At 38.0% G+C, this 22,835-nt stretch overlaps 1 protein-coding gene across 3 annotated transcripts; it reads right to left on the minus strand.

Annotated features, from left to right (window-relative positions):
* Positions 1–69: 69 nt before the first annotated feature.
* Positions 70–21,034, minus strand: LOC117916867 (phototropin-1). 3 transcript variants are annotated; one of them, XM_034833069.1, is made up of 25 exons: positions 20,758–21,033; positions 20,454–20,666; positions 18,888–19,623; positions 18,597–18,779; positions 17,572–17,663; positions 15,599–15,869; positions 15,224–15,437; positions 15,027–15,097; positions 14,153–14,259; positions 13,867–13,916; positions 13,682–13,786; positions 13,427–13,486; positions 13,255–13,344; positions 13,021–13,097; positions 12,195–12,279; positions 11,588–11,668; positions 11,203–11,306; positions 4,972–5,021; positions 4,166–4,272; positions 3,951–4,073; positions 3,162–3,213; positions 2,300–2,412; positions 1,484–1,624; positions 457–564; positions 70–333 (listed from the first exon to the last, which is right to left on the minus strand). In XM_034833069.1, the coding sequence occupies exons 3-24, from the start codon at positions 19,619–19,621 to the stop codon at positions 460–462; spliced, it is 3,015 nt and encodes a 1,004-aa protein (XP_034688960.1). In that variant the 5' UTR covers positions 19,622–19,623; positions 20,454–20,666; positions 20,758–21,033; the 3' UTR covers positions 70–333; positions 457–459. The 3 variants fall into 3 exon arrangements, with proteins under 3 accessions (XP_034688960.1, XP_034688959.1, XP_034688961.1); XM_034833068.1 differs by having other exon boundaries at positions 20,454–21,033; XM_034833070.1 differs by lacking the exons at positions 70–333; positions 457–564; positions 1,484–1,624; positions 2,300–2,412; positions 3,162–3,213 and having other exon boundaries at positions 3,983–4,093; positions 20,454–21,034.
* Positions 21,035–22,835: the final 1,801 nt, after the last annotated feature.

Below are 22,835 nucleotides of genomic sequence, written 5' to 3' on the forward strand. Positions count from 1 at the left end.
TGTTTCAACTTGTAACCGATGCTGTTACAAGTGTGGGGCACCGACTGAATGAACAAATAATCACGGAGAAGGAGAAGTGGAGAGTTGAATGAATAAATTAACATAATATAATAATGAAAAAACCTTTGAGTTGCAGCCAACATAAGATTACAGAACCTCACACCACACATACATTACATAGGACATTGATCGAGAACCTGATTTCTTTCTACAAGCAGCTCCCCAGGCTCAGCTATGGAGCGAAATGGTGATGATGAAACACAAGCAATGCCAATTAAAGTTCTACTCGACCCAGCAACAAGAAGAGTCCTCCACTTCCTCTCATTATGTTTCCTGGATGAGACATGAAGTTTGCTTACACAGGTCTGCAGCTGATAATTTTAAGTCCCAAAGGAAAATTGCAATCATCCTAAAGGGAGCATGTTTCCCATAAAAGTATTCATTTGGAAGAGTTACCTCTTAGAAAATATTTGTTTGTAGATCCAGGAGTTCAGGATCCACAGATTTAACTTCCTTTTCAGCATCAGTTGCCTCCAAGGGAGGAGCATCAAGCTCAGGAGGGTTCTGCAAATTTGATGAATATAGTAGTCATTAAACCCAGAATATAACAATTCATGCATGAAAAGTAGAGAACATCATCTTATATAGCTCTAGGATATCTAATATTTATGGAGACAAACAATTTTTCTTTTAGGAATGTTAGCTTGTACAAAAATGTGGATTTCAGCTTTAAAACACTGCTGAAATTCATAACAAAGAATATCCATCTTCCGTCATTCTCTGTTGGTTTCTGCTTAGTGCTTATTCCAAAAAGAGAAAAAAGTAAATGTCTGGAGGCATTAAACATAGTTCCAAGTCATTATTTTGTTGTGTTCTACATAAATTTGGAAAGGGTTCATTCCACTCCTCATACTATCTGTGAGATGACTGCATATGTGGAGGGCAATTTGTAAGATTCATGAATGACAGTATTCAGTTTTTTCCATGGTATCTCCGGTTTCCATAATGGTTTCATTGCCATAAATGATAATTTGCCAGCAATTCCAGGAAACCAAATGACATTTGGTGTTCAAAGTTTCCCTTGTGCGGCTTCCATGATTGATACTAAATACTAGAACTCATTTCACCTAATCACACACTTGCAGGCAAAATTGTATTATACTCCAAGGCTGCCGGAATGTACAAATCAGCTATTTTTTGGAAACGCAACAGTGACAATAAGGATTAAATTGAGCCAAAAATCAATCATCAGCACACCACCTCAACAATGCCAAATGATCATGTGCATGATATCTAGAATATTGGAAGGAGAAAAGGTTTCTTCTCATCCTATCTTACTGAATGGTTTCTTCCATTTTACCCTCCTTGAATCAATTGTACCTCTTTTGCTAAAAGGAGTTCCAATTAAATTTGATCATATAATAGAAATTCATGTTGGAGATATTATCCAAACTTCATGCAGTAATAAGGTTTGTGATTTTACCATGCAGCGGACTAGAGCCCAATTGACACCACGAAAGAATGAGTGTCGCTTGATTTCATTTGCTCCTTCACGCGAACCCAATCTATTCTTGGGATCCCTATGCAGCAACCGGTACATTAACTGCTTTGCATTGAGACTTACCTGCACCAAAACCAAATATGTGAATGCCCTAGCCTTTTGATTGTAAAGATTGTATTAAAAACCTTTTTCCCTTCATGATTAGGTTTCAGTTTCTAACTGAAGTATCTACATAGTTCTAATAAGTTTCTATGTTCATACATCTTCATCATGTCCCAAAAGAAGTTATGTAAGAAACAAATATTCTGATAACACCAATTAAAATATATGTTTTTTAAGAATGTGTAATACTAATACCATGAGGGGGTAAAGGGTTGATGAGAATTACAAGATAGCTAAAAATCCTGCTGAGAAAACTGCTAGTATGATAATTCCTGAAGCCTAGAACAGAGTAATAATGGGAATGGTGGAAGGGAGTCTCCGAATAAGGGGGCACAAAAGGAGACTCCAAGATAGACTACAAAAAGAAATAAGGATGCTTCAAAATCAAAAGAAATCAAGCATAATACTAAATGGTTCTTCTTCTCATAGTAATGCATACTAACTACACGAAAAAAAAAAATTAACACAAGTTTTTCCTGTTTGTTTCATGGAATAAATTAAAAGGACATCTTTTAGAAGTATCTGTTTCTTAACAGTTTCATTTTAAGATGAAAGAATGTCAAGGGCATTTGATTCATATGAATTACTGTGAAATAAAAAGGAAAAAAAAATGACAACATATGTAGAAGATCTCACCGATATACTTGATGGAAATTTAAGATCTTTGTGAAGAATGTTGGCAAATGTCTTTTGCCTTGTCTTTCCCCTAAATGGTGTATATCCATAAAGCATTTCATATAGAAGAATGCCTAAAAGAGTAAACATATAATCAATCAGAAAAAACAGTATGTGAGTTAAAATTAAGAGTTTTAGTGCACAAAGGGAACACACACACACACACATATATAGTATTTATGCATTTATATTGGAGTCAAAATATAATATTGTTGTATGAACCAACAATTAATTTAAATCTTCTATTCCATTTCCATTGCATAGACATTGTATGAGGCATATGGTTAGAAAAAAAATTACTCTTTCCACAATAAGGAAACAAACAAACTGAGGATGGATTTTAAAAGGACAGATTTATTGCAATATTAAATTCCATAAGAGGATGAGTGGTCAAATAATCATCAAGCTTGAAAGAAAAGGGAGGATCGAACACTGAAACTCTATGATTAAAAATGTTTACAGAAAACAATTTGTGTCAATGTAATTTTATTTGACTAAGGAAATAACAGGTAAGCAAGAAGAAATAAACAAATAATGAATCTTGTTATCATTCAAAGCAAAAAGTGATGATAACCTATATCTATAGGAGGATTCTTTAAATTTGAAGGCATGGAAAGCAGAAAGGACTGATAAGGACTCATTACTAATGACACTTTTGACTATCTGATAAGTAATTGTCTTATTTGTCCATTTTATGAATAATTAAGTGATTATATTAAAAAAAATTACATTTTTTATTAGTACTTTCCTTTTGAAAATACATCTCAAAGAGAACAAATGATTTTTTATGTGGCCATATTTCATTAAAAGAGTAAAAAATTACCAAGAGCCCACCAGTCCACTGCACTAGTGTGCCCCGCCCCAGTTATGATTTCCTGCAAAGAATCAGCAAATAATGGACATTCAGCATTAGAGAGATAATGAAGAAAAACATAAAACTTGAATAGAAGTGTTGTATACTAATGTGTAACTTGGTCACTAAAGTAACCTCTTCCACATGTTGCAGATGAAGAAACCAAGTACTTCAAAACAAAGCTATACAAGGTGACAAAGGATAGTTAAGAAACAAAAAGGTCCTCTCATTTTCCTGGTGGTAATTTATTTCTTTTTAGCCATATAAAACCTTCACTTATTCAACACTTAATTTTCAGAATCTTCTTCTCCATTGAGCATTCAGTATAAACCAAACTTACAAACCTGACACACCTAAAGTTGATATTTTAGTATTTAGCTTTTCATTAAAATGTCTCTGGTTCAGGAACAATTGAAGTTCAGACCCAAAGGGAATTCAAAAATTCTTGTACAAAGGGATATCTTGTGTAGCTTGGAGAATGACACGTGAAGACCTTCAGCCACTAATACAAGATTTGATCTAGCTGAGTTCGAAGGAACTGGAATTCTAGAATGTAAGTAGAGAAAGTAGCAAAATGGAATACATTCATTGTATGCTCATGCCTGATCAGGGTAGCATAGGGAAAACATGGTGCACGGAGTACAATTATTAACAGAATGTGTCTGTATTCAAGTAAAGAGAGGCAGCATCCACAACTATAGACCCAGAAATTCTTTTCATAAAAAATAAAATAAAGCGCAGGTTTAAAAGTGCACAAACCGGAGCTATGTACTCTTCAGTACCAACGAATGAATTTGATGCTCGCATAGGTTCAGCCATGAATATTGGGTTCTGTTGACCTTTATGTTGCCTTTTCTTTTCATTTGTATTTGGCATCAAAAGCTGCAACGAGCACAATATACCTATTTGCTTATCTGATATAATTCAATTCTCTGAACCAAAAATTAATCTTGGGTAATAGATAGTTGTGATACCTGTGGTTTACAAGATGTCAAACATGACAAATCAAAATCTGTCAAGGCCACATGCCCACTGCTCTGAAGTAGAACATTTTCAGGCTTCAAATCCCTATAGATTACACCTGCAAGGGACAGGAGGAGGCACAGAAAAGAGGTAACTCCATGAGAGGAATTTTTTAGTACTCTCCTTTCTAAATCACAATATAACTAGTAGCATGATACGATAAATCCTTAGGGATTCATATTTTTCAAGCAAGTGCATCAGATTTTACTCGTAAGTACTAAGTAAAAAATATTCATTTTTCAGGCAACCGCATCAGATTTTACTCATAAGTACTAAGTAAAAAATATTCCATTGAATAGACCATTTGAATATCTAAAATGTCATTTTCGACATAAAAGGAATAAACATAAAAGGAGGCATGATAAGGACAAGAGAAGTTCATGCAATGTTTAATGGTCAACATGCAGAAAAGCAGGAACTATTTTAATGAGAAGCAAAATATTCCACTATAATTAAATAAGAATATTAACTTATATGGTGCAATATTAGGATGAAGGTTAACTAACTGAATCCATCACAATTCTAGAAAAGTGATGCATAATAATGAAGTGTGAGATGTACCAGATCATTACTAGCAAATCTCGTCAAAATCTTAGCAATTTAGAAAATGTTTTAATTGGACTATAGAATTTGAAACATCAGTCATTATTATTAGAAGCAACTATGAACTTGGATATATCCAAAATAGAAATCTCATTTATTTTTATGTATTTTATCAGTGAGAGAAAATCATATACATGACAGACATGAGATCTACCTTGACAGTGAAGGTACTCCAATGCAACAACTACCTCTGCAGCATAGAATCTACAGTCATCGACAATTTTAAGTTAGATCAATCAAGAATTCACAAAACAATATACAAGTGCAACTAGGCACACTTGACCAAACATGATATCAGTAAAAGTTTGTCCATATTTGAGAGGATTAAAAACGTTGTGACTAATCTGATTCAAAAGACTTATAATAAATTTAATAAGATGGTACACAACTATCACAAGTATGCTTCCCTGGGTGTTAAAATTTTTTATAGTATTTGAAGAATTTCTGAATTCCTTTATTGATTTTTTAGGTACACACCATACACATATATATACACAACTGATTGAATAAGAAAAATCAATCTAGCTTGATTCTCTCCTAAAATTAGGAAACTGAATCATCCTAAATGATCTCTCCTTCTTTATTCCTAAAATACTTTCCTAAATTAAAAAACCCTAACTTTGAATGCCAAATTTCAACACTCCCCCTCAAGCTGGAGAATATATATCATATAATCCCAGCTTGCAAGTTAAGTCTTCAAAGTTAGGCCTAGGTAAAGCTTTGGTGAGGATGTCTGCGGTTTGGTGCTTGGTAGGAACATAGTTCAATCTAACCGTCTCACTAGTCACCTTCTCTGTGATGAAGTGTCTGTCAATCTCAACGTGCTTGGTCCTGTCATGATGCACGGGGTTCTTTGCTATGCTTATAGCTGCCTGATTATCACACATCATCAGAATTGGAGATGAACTCGTTTGCCCCAGTTCACTAAGAACCCTTTTTATCCAAATCCCTTCACAGATTCCCTGTGCAAGAGCTCTGTACTCAGCTTCTGCACTACTTCTGGCTACAACGGATTGCTTCTTACTCCTCCAGGTAACAAGATTTCCCCAAACAAAAGAACAATATCCAGAAGTGGACCGCCTGTCAATGATGTTTCCTGCCCAATCCGCATCTGAGTATACTTCAGTGTCACGGTTCTCTGTCTTTCTGAAGAATAGACCTTTCCCTGGTGTCATTTTTAAATATCTAAGAATCCTGTAGACTGCTTCCATGTGTTCCTCAGTGGGGCTGTGCATGAATTGACTTACAGCACTCACTGCAAAGCCAATATCTGGCCGAGTGTGTGAGAGATAAATCAAGCGCCCGACGAGCCGCTGATATCTCCCCCTATCTACCGGTGTACTTTCTTTCTCGATACCAAGTTTCTTCTGACTATCCATAGGAGTATCAATTGGTTTGCATCCAAGCATACCGGTCTCCTTAAGAAGATCGAGTATGTATTTTCTTTGAGAGACTACAATTCCCTTCCTTGATCTAGCCACTTCCATGCCAAGGAAATATTTCAAATTTCCAAGGTCTTTAACTTCAAACTCCTCTGACAAATACTTCTTCAAATTCTGTAATTCCTCCATATCATTCCCAGATAGAATAATATCATCAACATAGACTATCAATATGGCCATTTTCCCGGCATGAGACTTCTTGACAAATAGAGTATGATCAGCCTGACCTTGTTTGTAGCCCAGCTTCAGGACTGCTTTTGTGAATCTATCAAACCAGGCTCGGGGAGATTGTTTAAGGCCGTACAAGGATTTTTGGAGTTTGCAAACCTGATTCTTTGCCATACTTCCTTCGAAACCAGGTGGTATTTCCATGTAGACTTCCTCTTCTAGGTCACCATTTAGAAACGCATTTTTTATGTCCAGTTGTTGCAAGCACCAATCTTGATTGACAGCCAATGAGAGAAGAATCCTGATAGTGTTCAGTTTTGCAACAGGAGCAAAAGTCTCCTGATAGTCTATCCCATAGGATTGCGTAAACCCTCTAGCTACCAAACGAGCCTTGAATCTCTCGACTGATCCATCTGCTTTGTATTTTATGGTGAAAATCCACTTGCACCCCACGGGCCTCTTCCCAACCGGCAAATCTGTGATAGTCCACGTCCCATTCTTCTCAAGTGCATCAATCTCATCTTGTACTGCCTTCTTCCATTCTGAAATTTTTAATGCCTCTTGTATTGTGTTGGGAACCTGAGTATCATCAAGAGAAGTAGCAAATGCTCTGTAAGATGGTGATAGCCCTTCATATGTAACATAATTCCCAATTGGGTGATCTGTACATCTCCTAACACCCTTCCTCAATGCAATCGGCAGAGTAGAATCATCAATGCTGGGAATTAACACCTCTCCAGCCCTATCCTCACCTATGTTCTCTTCAGGAAGACTTGAATTGGAGTCAATATATTGGCCACATGTTGACTGTGATCCGTGCTCTAATTCCTGTCTTTTCCTCCTCCTGATGTAAACTTGTAAGTTCTCATTAGCAAGTTGTGGGGCTATAGGTTGAATAGGCATGGGAGACTGGATGGTCATAGGAGATGGCTGGACTGATGACGGTATGGGTGTGGACAACTCAGTGGGCGCGAATTGAAAAGGATTTGGTGACTCTGAGTGAAAAGAAGGTACACCCTCAAGAAGAGACTCCCAAACTTGATGTTCATTCATGCTCTCCCCCTGAACATGAGATTTGGGATAGAAGAATACATGTTCAAAGAAAGAGACGTCCATGGTGGTGTAAAATCTTTTGTTGGTTGGAGAATAGCATTTGTACCCTTTTTGGGTTGGAGAATACCCTAGGAAAATGCACTTATTCGCTCGAGGAGCAAATTTGCTACGATTTTGAGGATACACATGAATGAATGCCGTGCAACCAAATACTTTGAGTGGTAAATCAGAAGAGGCTACACGGGTGTGAGGAAATTGTTTTAAGAAAAGTTGACGTGGGGATTGAAAGGTAAGCACTCTGGATGGCATACGGTTAATCAAATAAGTAGCTGTGAGAATAGCTTCCCCCCAGAAATAGTTTGGAACATTAGAGGAAAACATAAGACACCGGGCAACCTCCAAGAGATGTCTATTCTTGCGTTCAGCCACCCCATTTTGTTGTGGGGTGTCAACGCAAGAACTTATGTGGATAATGCCGTGATTTTGAAGATAAGTACTGAGACTACTAGTAAAGTATTCCTTTGCATTATCTGACTTGAGGACTTGAATTTTGGAATTGAATTGATTTTGAACCATAAGATGGAAGGTTTGAAAAATGTGCCCGACCTCTGACTTTTCTTTCATAAGGAAAACCCATGTTACCCGTGTATGATCATCAACGAATGTCACAAACCATCGAGTGCCAGAAATATTTTTTATCCGGGAGGGACCCCACACATCACTATGTACAAGAGAGAAAACAGTCGAAGGTTTGTATGGGATTTGAGGATAGACTGTTCGAGTATGCTTTGCAAACTGACAAATTTCACAGTGATAAGATGCTGGATTTTTATTGATAAATAATTTGGGAAACAATTTTGCAAGGTAAACAAAGCTAGGATGACCAAGGCGATAGTGTAACATTATAATCTCACTATCTTTATTGACCTTAGAATTTGACACAGAATTGAAAGACTCTAACATACTCTGAGACTGTACGCAACTTGCTTGAGAAACTTGGTTTGAGAATTGACCACATGAGAGGAGGTAGAGCCCGGAACACAGTTCAGCACTGCCAATCATCTTCCCCGATTTCAAGTCCTGAAAAACACACAAGTTTGGATAAAATTTAGTAACACATTGGAGATCACGGGCCAATTTGCTAATGGACAAAAGATTACAATCCAAGTTTGGAACATGGAGAACAGAGTCAAGATACAAGTCTTTAGTAAGTTTTATAGAACCTGTCCCGGCAATTTTTGACTTTGAACCATCAGCAATATGGACGGATGAATGACCATTACTTGGCTTGTAATTTTGAAGAATGGTAGCATCTCCTGTCATGTGATCAGAAGCACCTGTGTCCACTATCCACGACTTCATTCCTCCTCGATTAGCAGTGAAGGCTACACCGGTAGTACTGCCACTGCCAACCTGGCTTAATAGTTTCTGTAGCATCTCCATCTGCTCTTTGTTGAATGGACTCGGCTCGGGAACAGAGGTGCTCTCAGAGTTGGCAGCCACGTGTGCTCTGCCATCTCTGTCAGACCGTGGCTTTGGTTTCCAATCAGCTGGTTTGCCATGAAGCTTCCAGCAAGTCTCCTTATAATGGCCTGGTTTCTTACAATAATCACACCAAGGCCTATCCCGTTTCTGACGATCTCCACCACTACTATTAAATGACCGAGTCGCAAGGGCAGAGGCATCCAATGTTGGGGCAGGTTGCTCTTTGGATCCCATCATCACTTTCTTTCTACTTTCTTCACGCCTAACCTCTGAAAAAGCCTCCCTGAGACTTGGCAGGGGTTTAATGCCCATGATTCGGCCTCTAACATCATCCAATTCCCTGTTTAGTCCTAGGAAAAACTTGAACAGTCTCTTTTGTTCCACAATTTTCCTGTATGTTGCTGCATCATCAGGACATTTCCATGAGTGAGTCTCGAATAAGTCAAGGTGCTGCCAATACCTTGTGAGTGTGTTGTAATACTGAGTAACTGTCTGCTCTCCTTGGCGGAAGTCATGTAGGGCTGATTCAACCTGAAAAAGTTCTGAAATATTTTCAGAACTTGAGTAAGTTTCTTTGGCTGCATCCCATATGTCCTTTGCAGTCCTAAACAGCAAGAAATTTTCACCTATGTCATTATTCATGGAATTGATAAGCCATGACATGATCATGCTGTTTTCAATCTTCCACTTCCTGAAACCCGGTTCTGTAGTTTCTGGCATGACTGCTTCTCCAGTGAGGTACTCATCCTTTCCTTTACCGCAAATGAACAGCAACACAGATTGTGACCACTGTAAGTAGTTATGGCCATTTAATTTGTGTCCTGTGATGAGAATAGGAGAGGAATCACTACCACCAAGGTTTGGAATTTCAGATCTGCCTCCTAATTCTGGTGACGTGACGCTGGATACTTGTGATGATGCCATTCCGTATTTCGTCATGGACCGGAAAGGTAGAAGAACACTTCCCAAGGCACGTGCAGGGATTGGAGTTGAGGAAAAATAGCCGGAGGACGTCGGAAAAGCTGATCGGAGGGCTCGCGGAGGCAAAAAGACCCCAAAAGAGGCACGTGCAGGGCTTGGATGGCAGAAACAGGTACGTAGGGTGGCTGGTCGGCGTCAGGCGAGCTTGGAGTAGGAAGCGCGTCGCCGGAAAGTGGCTCACGCGCCCTCACGCGCCGGCGCGTGAGATGCAGTCGCCGGCCGGAAAAACGCGCGTGGGCGGCGCGTGGATGGTTTTCTGGCTCCGGTGTTTTTGGAAAAGTTGTAGATCTCCTCCAGACGCTCCTTGCGGTGTGAAAAAAACCGTCGCCGGAAAAGTTCGCCGGAAAAGTTCGCCGGAAAAGTTCGCCGGCGGTGAATGTTTTTCTGACGACGATTACCGATTGGAAAGCGTTTTCTCCCTTGGCTCTGAGAACAGGGACTGATGACCGGAATGAGAGATGGTCGGATTGAGAGATGGCCAGAGAGATTTGGCCGGAATGAATGATGGCCTGAATACGAGGTGGCCAGAAGGGATTAGGGTTTCAGAAAACTGGCTCTGATACCATGAAGAATTTCTGAATTCCTTTATTGATTTTTTAGGTACACACCATACACATATATATACACAACTGATTGAATAAGAAAAATCAATCTAGCTTGATTCTCTCCTAAAATTAGGAAACTGAATCATCCTAAATGATCTCTCCTTCTTTATTCCTAAAATACTTTCCTAAATTAAAAAACCCTAACTTTGAATGCCAAATTTCAACAGTATTCAATAGAGGCTTATCCCTTAAGATAATCAATTACAAGATTGTGAACGATCAAGAAGCCAATGAACAGCTTGTAGGTACCAGTGTGAATATCATGATCAAGTTCAGAACACAATCAAATAATTATGGCTGTTAATAATAACACAAGCAAGATGGAATCTGGATGTCATTTATGTTAGATATAAATTTTCATACGAAAAGAGTGAGTGCATGCATGCATCTCTACAAGATCGTAGATGCACCAAATTAAATTTTATGTCTCATTTTCAAAATAGTTTTAGATAAGACCATAGAATATTGCAGAAAACGTACTCTGGCATAAACTAACAAATCAAATTTGAAAACATGATAGGTTCAGATATACGGAGAGAATATCATGGAACTGCAATAGTGATATCTGAAGTCCTAAACCTTATGCTCGAAGCAACAATGACAAATCATTAACCCTCTGTGCACCAGTACAATACTAATTGACATGCATACCTCACAGAATCTTCCTTCAGGACTTTTGTGGGTTGCCTGTCCAAAAGCAGGAAGAGCTCTCCACCAGGGCAGTAATCGGTAATCAGACATATATGTGTTTTAGTCTGCAAAGTATTTGAAAATTAAAATTTGAACATGTCCATATGAAAACAAGGGCATTCATGGAGCATCTATTTATTAGTTCATATCAATTGCTGCCTTAAATAGTATCAGAAACAGAGGCAATAACGAAAAAAAGATGCACAAGTATCAAAGAAGAAAAGTAAATGACATCTTTGCAGAGGCATTTATTTATCAGACAATTAAATTTAGCAGCTCATAGCAGTTACCCATTATGTGTGTCTATCCATCTACTACATTTTTTATATTTATAAAATTGTCTAACCTGAAATGAAGCATATAATGCGGGAAGAAAAGGGTGATCCAACATGTCAAGAATTTCTCTTTCAGCACAAGCTCTATGCACCTGCAGAAAAGGAAGGAAAGGAACCCTGTGAAGTAAAATGAAAGAAATCACAAATTAAATGATTGATGAACTGCACCCAAAAAATAAAATAAAAAATCCAACTGGTCATATGTCTCTGTGTATTCCATTCCAAAAATATAAAATATGTAAAAGGATGGAACAGAAGGGCTGCTGGAGCAACCCACAGAAAGGTTTAAGTCCAAAAAATTTGGGATGTTACCCATTGAAATACGGAAGATGCTAAGATTCTGAGAAATATCTAAACTTTATACTCATGTCACATTATTGCAGTTTCATTGGCCTACTACTTGAAGATATAGAACAAAAAGAGAGAGCTTCTCATGGCCTGGCTATAGGATTTTATCATTCTGATTGAATTCAATCTCGTAACCAACAAAAAACACAAGGCTCATTGGAAAATGACTCCGTAGCTGTAGTAGTTATACATGTAAACAATAGGAATTCTAAGAGCTTATCTAGCTGCTAAATTAACTAGAAAAGTAACCCAGCAACTTAATTTGAATACCTTGTTGCGGTTGAGCATGACATTTTTATCCATAGCTTTCATGGCAAAGTATTCACCAGTTCCACATAATTCCACCAGATGCACACTGCCAAACCAATCAATGAGTCTAAATTTTCCAAGACACAGTTGAGCTAAGAAAACAGAATGGAGAGAATAAGGACTTGATCATACCCCTAAGAAAATAAATAAACAAAATCCCTTCAAAAAATTGTGAGAAAGTTGATACTCAAGCAGTCAAGATTAGCAACTGTATTCTTGAGCCAGCTTGCATGTTCAGCAAAATCATAAGTTCATCTCCTCAAGATACTTCAGTTTTCAGATATTTTAATAGAAAGACCTAAAATAAAACTGGTTATAGAAACCACCCAACTTAACTTGCAATTATGAATTAATAACCTGGAACATTTTGGCAGCAATTGCTACTTGTAATTTATGAACATCAAAAGAATCTTTCTAAGTCACTATATGGTTTAGGCAGTTTGGAAAAACTCCGTTAAGATTTATCAACAGTACTCATCCACATGTGGGTGCCACCAACAAGGTAAGTCAATGTTAAAGGAAAGTTTGTATCCCACAATTCATAGGTATTTATAAATAAATCAAATTCCATTTTTACTAAGTTATACATTTCATCACCTTATGATTGATTGCAACACTCACAGGATATATAGTTTCATACCATCAGTTCATCACATTATAATGGAGTCAAATTAGACCAAAAACATAAATAAATCCAGTGGTTCCAAAATAGGAACCATAGGATAGAACATAATGCCTACAAAATTAAGGTAAAATGATGGGCAAAATATGGAAAAACCATACAAACCTGCCAGTGTCACCAGATCCCAACGGTTTTACTGGCCTAAAGTGTTTCAGGCCTATCTGTTCTCCATCTTCTAGAATCTGCAAATCAGGGGTTTCCCAAACAAATGAATGAGTTAAAGAAAGCATGTTGGTATTAAATTAAAGTATAATAATAAAATAAAAAATTCAGGACCACAACAGGGAATGCAGAATGATGTGGTATAAGTAGCATGTTATATTTATCTAGCCACAGTACCTTTTGGATAGCTTTCCATGCGGAGCTTTCCTTCCTATGAGGCTTGGGAAGAACAACCTTTGAATGATTACTCCACAAATCCTCTGGTTTCTGAGGGAAGCAAAAAATGCTGTCACTATTGCAGACATACTTCTTTTATAAAGATGCAGGTTCAAACAATCTGGGACCTTACCAAATTGGCATCTGGAAGTTCTCTCACAGCATCATCAACATTTTCTGCAGTTTCTTTCACCTAGAGTGGGCATCAACAAAATTACAATAAGCTAAGAAGAAGTTTTAAAAATCACTTTGTTTATGAAGTACTTGATTCTAATCTCTAACTCTAGTTGTATTCATATTCAACTTTGAGAAAATGATGACAAATCAATAAAATTGGGAACCTCAAAAGAAATCCAAATGCAAAAATATAAATGCCAAGAGTTGATACCAGTTTTGCACTCTCTTTTGCAGTAGATTCTGGAATGCAGTTGTGAAGAGGTTCCACATGTTCACTTCCATCTAGTTGTACCCCAATAAAATATTGTACTTCTCCCTGTTTACAGAAACAAAGAAGTCATATTACAAGAAACAATATTATATAAAAGTGTGGGAATATTGTCTTGGGAATTCTACCTTCTGATCACGCATAGGCTGCAGATGGAACAGGTTCCAGAACTTCTTCCCTGGATGATTCAACAGACTTAAAATAGTTATGGAAGTGACAGTATTAAAATTAAAGAAAACCCTGTTAATGTTATTATGTTTTCTCCAAGTAGAAACATGATTTGTTTGATATAATCACAATAATAATACGTTTTATTCCTTTTTTTTTCTTCATTTCTTCTTGAAGGCAATTGAACAACTAAGACTTAAGCTGATAGTGCCAATCAGGATTCAGATATTGCAAAAGCAAGCATACCGCTTTTTGTGTAGTTAATTAGCTGCACAGTAACATCTGTTTGGTTGTCAATTGCCTCTCTGATTTTCCTCACTGTCGCAGGATCTGTCTCAGGGCCTTGGAGGAACCTATAAATCCAAAAATAAAAATTTTAAAAAAAAATTGTAATGAATTGAATGTTTCAGCATTGTCGAATATTTTTCAGACGAATCATGGAATAAATCTTGTTTTTTCACATTCTGCTGAGGCAAATTAATGCAAGGATGATAGTAGAATATACAATTAGCCATCATTGTCAATGGTAACCACTTGGGGGCAATACTCACACCATTCAAATGGAAATTCAAAGAATTGAGGGTAGAGTATGCAGAAAACTCTTTTAGAAGTTTGCTGGAATTCCCAGAATAATAGCACTTGATTCCAGTGAAGAATACTTAAATCCGATCCACCTGTTGGCCTCTTTTGGAACATGTAATTCCATGGTTGGGATTCTGCACATCTAGGTTTGAGGTATGTCATTTTGGGTGGGGGGTGAGGGGGTTGGGAGTGTGTTGGGCATTGATTTCTATGGTTTTTGGTTTTGAACTTTCAAGGCCAGACTCAGCCGCATTTTTAACAGAAACTTAAACTATCAGGAGCCTAACTACATCATATGCCTTGCATGCAGTTCCTGAAGTTTCAGAAAGGAAAACAAACATTCCAAAGTGCTAAAACAGAAAGAACAACACAGCAATGAGTCCATCAATTCCACCATCTTGCTTAACTGGCAGACCAAAAGTTTAGTTTTACAAATGAATGAATGACAGTAACCTAATTAATCCCATTTCATAGTCACCAATGCCACACATGCACATAAGCTTATTCACGCTTTAGGCACAGGAATTTCAAAGCTTACCTGCAATTTCTTCCCAAAATTTCTTCACGACTGTATTCTGTTAGTTCCAAGAAGCTATCAGATGCGAATATCTGAAAATTCAAAAAGTTAGAACTATCAAACAAACAAATCCCATATTTCTTCTTATGTGCATGCTCAAATCATAATTTAAAAAGAACATGATTGCAGTAACCAATAATTTGAAGTATTATTCTCACAATGGGATTATCAGGCAGTCTGGGATCAGTGATGACAAAGTTCTTCTCTATACGTTCAAGCGTGGTGGCCAGATCAATACCTCTTCTCATTTCCCTTTGTCTTGTTTTGTTATCAATGCTGTCAGGCCTCTCATCATCTTCACTATCGGAGGTGTCATCCACAAGAACTTCAGTATCAAATTGTTCAGTGTGGGCTTGACTTTTCCTCATAATCCTAAAGCAACAACAAAAGGCCTATGCTGAATAGGAGCATTTTTGGAGTGCAGTGTCAAATGTGAAAATGCATAAACCAATATAAAAGATGGAAAAATATATATGCCCACATCACCTTTCAGCAATTCAAAAGTACTTATTCATAAAAAGAAGAAATTGTACCTCATGAAAGAAAGGCGACTAGATTTTCTCGGCTTCTTTTCAGGCAACTCACTGATTCTTTGCATGGAGGCTCTACGACCACTTTGTGAATTCCGTCTTGGTGGAGCCACACTCTCTGAGTTTCGCCTTCCAGGAGCTTCTGGTCTCTCCTGTTCACCATCTTCTGATTTTCTCATGAAGGGGCGATCTGATGATTCACTGAGTGACCGGGGTTTCTTCACTGCTTGCACAAGTTCAGATACTGAATTGGTAGCCATATCTTTCTGACGAGCTGCAAAAACCACTTATTAGTCTAGCTCACCATGTATTCTTATCTTCATCAACTCTTTTTTTTTTCTCTTATCTTCATTCAATCAAGTTTAGTTCTGTATCTCAATTGAATTTTATAATCTATTTATCAAAATTTGTATTAGACGAATACACTATGTCTAAACACATATGTTGCCATTCTCAACAATAAGAACCACCATAACCAGCTCTTCTTCAACCTCTCATCACCTACACAGGCTATCTTAAATATGGCTCTAGTCTTATACGTTTTACAGTAAATGCAACTAAACAATATGACTCCTGCATAAAATTGAATGTCTGAAATGGTTTTGCTGCTCTGTACAATCAAACTGATGCAGAGTTCTTGAGCAATCCTTTATGCATGCATCAAGAGAACAATATCAAGGAAAAGCTTCTATGTAAGCCACATGTCTGTTTTGCAGCACAATGGACTAAAGCTTTGTTGATCATAAATTCTATAATCTTCCACTGTAGATGGAAAAGAGAAGAAGTTTTTTGATCTCCTTTAAAAATGTAAGAATATTTCATCTTCTATGGTAGCACAAAGATAGCACAAGTGTAAACTAGCTTCCCTTTTGGTTTCAGCCTCACAAAAGACAGCTTCAATTTCATATCATGCAAATACCTTGTTTACACTATAACAATATGATCATAATGGCAAATATAAATCATGTCTTATCAACCCCTGTATCTGATAGCTATTTGTTTAAAAATAGTAAAACAATTCTTTGCAACCTAAGACTGAAGAATGACACATGTAAACAAGTTCCTTAGGAGTAAAATTTTCCTTTTTTCTTTTATCACTGATCAAACATAACCTTAGAAATTTGGAAGTGTACAGGGTGTGTTTGACAGTGAAAATAAGACCTGGTTTCTTCCTTTGAAAGCAAGAAAAATGAAAATAAAACTGAAATTGTATTTGATAGCATAATTTGAAGATCTGATTTTGGAAATATTTCCTAAAAATGGATTTTTTTTTTTTTTTTTTGCATTTTTCAAAGGCTCAACCTTGTTTTCATTGGACAACTATCTAAAAACAAACACTTCCGGTATTTTCATTTCTGGAAAAAAATATATATATATATAGATATTAATACCATTTTGATTTCCATTTCCAAGCTGGCTCAGAGAATTTTTCTTTTTTTAAATGCATATTTAAAAATCTGCTTTTGGAAATATTTCCTTAAAATGGATTCTTTTAAAATAAACCTTTTTTTTTTTAATTTTTCAAAGGCTCAAACTTGTTTTCAATGGAGATCTATCCAAAAACAAACACCTCCAATATTTTCATTTCTGGAAAAAAAAAATATTAATACTATTTTCATTTCTACTTTCAAACTGGCTAGTACATTTTTTTCTTTATTTTTTTTTCTTTTTTTTAATTTCTACTATATTACTTTTTCTTATTTCTTCTTACTATTCAGTAAATAAATTACCATCGTACTTTCTTTTCTTTTCTTTTCTCCATTACAATCAAACAGAACAAAAAGTATTATTTTTCTTCCAAACTCAGCTATTTGGACTAGTTCTGTTGAATTGTCCACTGTTCAACTTTACTCAGCAGATCATTCACAGAAAACAAAGCCCTGCTACTCGCCAGTTCTTTAAAGAATCATGTGCTCTAACAAAAAGGGCAAAACTCCAAAAAAGAATAAAGAGTATTGGCAGAATATGTGCAGTACCATCATAACGAATCAATGATTCTGGCAGCCCATTGGGGCGAGTCGTCTTTTCTTTGGACCCCTCTGTATGCTTGCTCACCTCTACTTGCATTCTGCCAAATCACCATGCAAACAAAAATCAAATATAAATCACCCTACTGTGAGTCTGTGAGATGGTCACCATCCAATACCTAAACCTCAATAAGGATAAAACTGAAAAAATTTCCCATCATCTCCCATACAATCAGATGCTGTTCCATAGTTCACCACTCTGGCTTCTTTATCAAAGCACAGAAAGGCCCACATTCCATCACTGCAGTATTGAATCTTAGCAAATGCCAAAGAAGCTGACAATTCTTTTGGAACTAGGCCAAAATAAAGTGGGAATATATGACTGGAGAGAAGGATGATGGACCATCGACACTCCAAGTGCCCTTGGTCTAATGGGTATTGATGCAATTAGTGCATGCTCTGGGACCCATACAGCTAGTCACTACAAAGTGGGACACACATAGCTAGTCCCTACAAAGTGGGTCACGATTCACAAGCCAGCCAAGGTAAGTGACTGGATTATTAATACCAATTATTCTCCTTTTTTTCATTTGAATCATGCTTGCTTTTATATATTCCATTTTTTAGAATATCTTCTAAGGATTTTTGGGGGCAGTAAATAGAATGGTTAAGATAATTTAATTCAACTATTTCTGGGGGGTATATTTGAAATAGAAAATCAATCAACTCAAAATGATAGGACTATAGTTCTTCTTGGGACTATGCAGTGAGCCAAATTAGATTATTGATGGTAGGCCACATGGTACCATCCACTTGGGATTTAGGCCTTTTTTGATGGGGACTAGCAGCATTGTCCGAAAGATCCCAATTGTAGCACCATTTATCTCAGAATTTATTTTTAAAACAAAATGATATTCCTCCCATGCAAAACAATATATGGCAATACTGTCATGCAATAAATAAATTCTATCAAATAAACTAATGGTTTTAATTTTAAAAAAGAAAAAGACGAAAAGAAAGACTGACTCACTTACCCAATAAATTTGAGGACGTTTCCATTTTCATCCTTGATGGGGGAAATGGTAAGAAGGTTCCAAAAGGGTGTGCCATCCTTCTTGTAATTAAGCAGCCTTCCACAGTAACTGTTTCCCGCATGCAACGCCTCCCTAATCTTTGCCACATCTTCTGGGTCTGTGCCAGACCCTTGTAGAAACCGACTGCACCCACGAACCCACAAAAGAAAAGCAACCAAGTGTCTTAAATGCCCCACTCTCAATCTAATACCTTTATGAGTCTTATGACACAAAGTGACAGTTAAGACTTACCAGTTCCTCCCTATCACCTCTTTGGAGGTGTAACCCGTCATCTTGAAGAAACCGGCACTCGCGTACAAGATCGGATAATCGGGTTTGGTTGCATCCGACACCACGAACGTCTGTTGGAAGGTTGACAATGCATCCTTCAAGTCCTCTGAAACTCTCGGATACGCTCTGTCCTTCCCAGCACCGCCCTCGTCCGACATCTCTCCTGAGCTCCGCACTGAGTTTCCGGAGTTCCTCCTGGAGGTCCCGGTTTTGTAGTTGGGCTCGTCGCCGCCGGAGGTCCTCACTGCGACCCCCTGTGGCTTCCCAGTCTCGGTGTCAGTCTTCAGCATCAGTCCCCACTCCGCCGCCCGCTGCGCGGCATTGTCCACTTCGCCGGACAGCTGGGTCTTCCGCGTCGGTTTCTGGCGGGTGTCGTCCTGGACGTTGAACGCGGGGGATACGGACTTCTGGGCGAGGGGCAACGGAGGTGCCGGGGAAGGCTCCTTGAGTGCCATCCATGAGGTGATCTCGTCGGCGGAGCGGCCTGACTTCGAGGATAGCTCGGGAGAACCCTCTCGTTCAGGAGTCCCACGCGGCTCTGCCCAGCTTTTCCAGGTGGGTTGTGGCCGAAACGCCTGGTTGGTGGGTCTGGTAGAGTAGGTAGAAGGGTTGAACACTTCGAGTGAGCCCCGCGAGTCTCTGGGCAATGGTGGAATGAGTGAAGGCGACTTCGCTGAATCATCCGAAGCTTCCATCTCTACACACAAACATAAATAGCATAAATCAACCAGAACAAGCTCATAATCAAAGAGAATTGTATTCACGCCATTGATTTCGGTGAGAGAAGGTGGTGGGGACTGTGATAGGCAGGCTGAGCAAGAGAGATGTTTTTGGAGGAGGGGAAGGGCATTTTGGTCATTCCAAGTTGCTCTACTCAACGAATTAATGTCACTCGTGGCCTGATGAGGGATTGGAAGCTCCCTCACCTCACGCTTGAGGGGGTAATTCAGGAAAATGGGTCCTGGTGTGAACATGAAAATAAGAAAAACGATAAAAGCACTTTTGAAATTGCCATATTTGCTTCCAAAAGCAGGAGTAGTTCGATAATTAAAGCGGTCCAACTACATCAACATGCATTTGCTGTGTTGATAGTGAGACACAGACGGAGACAGACTCTGAGACAGTGTGTATCAAGACAGCATAACCGGAATTGCAGTTTCTTTAAGCTGTATTTTACAGATTTTGAAGCAGCAACAAGCACCTAACCATAGACTTAATTCAAGAAATAAAATTCAGAGAAGCTGCGTGTTGTGCTTATAAAATTATTTGTTTTTGTTTCCCGAGAAAATGGAGGGAAAAGGGGGGAAATGAAGATATGTGGATTTCTGTTTTCTGGTGGTGCATGTTTGTTTCATAAAATAACAGGAGACTTCTTCCATCTTAATTATATTCTCTGAGCAATCAAACAGAATGTTTTCATTGATTTTAGCAGCAAAAGGGGACTGGAGCTGCCAGCGGCTAGAAAGAGAATTTCTCGAAATCGCTGAAGAATCAAAGAAGATCAAAAAAATTAAGAGAGAGAAGTACCTGAAATGGAATCCCGCTTTTCTGCAAGACTTCAAACGGAAGAAAGAAGGTAGCTATACGACTGACCTTGGTTGTCTGCTTCTCCTTCCTGTTCTTCCTCGAGACGAGAAGACGACTTTTAATGGCGAAAAGGCCGATCAGAAAAGAGAGAAAGTAAAGAGAGAGAAAGAGAATGATTGTCGAAAAGGGGTTGTGCTGCCCATCCCTCCACACCTATAATTCACATGGCACTTCACGTATTCATATGCTTTCCAAAAACAAAACAAAACACTTGCCCGGATTAAACAAATTCCCAATCATCTACCTCTCGGACTCTCACAGTACCCACCAGAATATCTCCTCTTGAATCCCCCAAATTACAGACTGGAAATGGGTTGGCAAGAAAGAAAGAAAAAAAAAAGGGAGAAACGAAAAAAAGGAGCAAAAGAAAACAAAGGCAGTAAGAAGCAAAGGGGAGGTGGGAGAGATATGGAATCGGCTAGGGGGCACGTTGGGGGTCTCAGACTCTGCCGACCGCTTCCTCACCCGACAATGCTTCGCATGTCTCCGTGTCTCTCACTGCTGCCATCAATTTTGTGGGTAGAATCAACCTTTCACTCCTTCCCATTTATACATTGCAACTCCACTTGTCCCTTTTTCTCACCGGCATTATTGGAGGAGTATTCTACATGGCTTAAATTATGGACCATTATCCATCTTTGAGGCACCAAAAAATGCATGGACTCTAACGCAATTGGCCATTTACCCCGTTGGTCTAATCACCTTTCCAAGAATCCTAGGCTTCATTTCTTAGTGGATTTGGATAGGGTTCCGTTGATTTAAGTACCATGTTCACTCAACCTCAACTCATATTGATTAATACTATTCCTTCGTTGTTTTATGTTCAAAGGTAAAAATTAAATAAAATGAAGACAAAAAAAAACACATAAATTTAACGTGTTTCGATAAATTGCTTACGTCTATAGAAACAGAAAATAAGACTTTCACTATATATCAAATTATGGTTACATAATAGGATATTTATATTAACCCTCAGGTAATGAAATTCAAAAAATACTCATGAATTATACCACAAGAGCATTGCTCCCCACACCCCACAATCTATCATTCACTCACAATAATAAAAATATAAGTTTGAATGATAAATACTGTTATTAGGCTCCAATATTTACTAATTTTTCTTCATGTGTTTTATTTAATACGAGTCACATACTTCAACATCCTTGATGTTATTATAATCATAACTTATTTAATTCATCATCTTAAACCCGATTAAGTCATGTTTTGTAAGGTCCTAATAATCTTGAAAGTACATAAATCTTGATTTCATACTGTGTATGGCAAGGACTACTTCCAATCAATCACTTCATTTCCATCATGCAAAATTGGAACACTAGAACCAACAAAAAAGTGTGAAAACAAGGCACTTGCTTGACTTACATTTTACAGAAGAAACCCACTCATGGAATACTCATTAAACCACAGAAAGAAACCAAAAGGGGGTGAAATAGTTGTTATACCCGTGACAGTCCGAATTTTTTGTCTAGACTCACCTGGAGTGGGTGCTACAGCAATTAATACCAATGATGTCAACCCCTTTTCTTTCTAATCATTCATGGGTAATGGGCAGCATTCAATTCAATTTCGAATCACAGTATTTAATTTTATGTAGGTATACAAATAGAATACAGAGGGGAGAGATACTGGCAAGACGCATACATCTTTGCAGGTAAACATGAGAGTCAGTAGGACCAATGGGCACGTGAAGTAGCTTTTTGTGAACAAACCTTCTTATCTGTTCACGGCTATGCTATATGGTACGCTACGTGAGGTCCCATCACATCAAACATTGGCCTTTTTTGAGTGGCCCCCCCCCCCGTCTCTTTCTCCCATCATTTCACTCCTCCAAGCCATTTCCATGGAGGTCTTTTTATTAAATGTGAGGTTTATTATTGCGTTAAGGTTTGATTCTTTTGTATTAAATCCGTATTTATCGATAATTAAAGTCATTAGGATTGATGGGAAGATCGGATGAAGGAGAGCCACATGCGACGCTCACTGTATTGCTGTGAGGTCCCTTTTTATTTCTCGGCCAACTTCCCACTTTGAGAAAATGAGTCCATTTCTCATAATGTTGGGCACTGCTAATAGTGGTATAAATCAGGATGGACAACCTAATTGTCTCATTTCTAGTCCCTTTCGACTCTTACTTGGGTTAGCCGCATTTCAATGGTAAGCTTAAAGTTTTGGCGCAAATTCAACCTAAATCAAGTTAGGCCATCTTCAAATCGATTAGTGACTTATGATGGGAGTATGATTATCTTGTTCTGCCGACTCTTTAAATAATTATATGAGTTCCATTTGAATTGATTTTTGAGAAGT

Source organism: Vitis riparia, chromosome 6 (assembly GCF_004353265.1).
Source record: "Vitis riparia cultivar Riparia Gloire de Montpellier isolate 1030 chromosome 6, EGFV_Vit.rip_1.0, whole genome shotgun sequence".
NCBI lineage: Eukaryota > Viridiplantae > Streptophyta > Magnoliopsida > Vitales > Vitaceae > Vitis > Vitis riparia.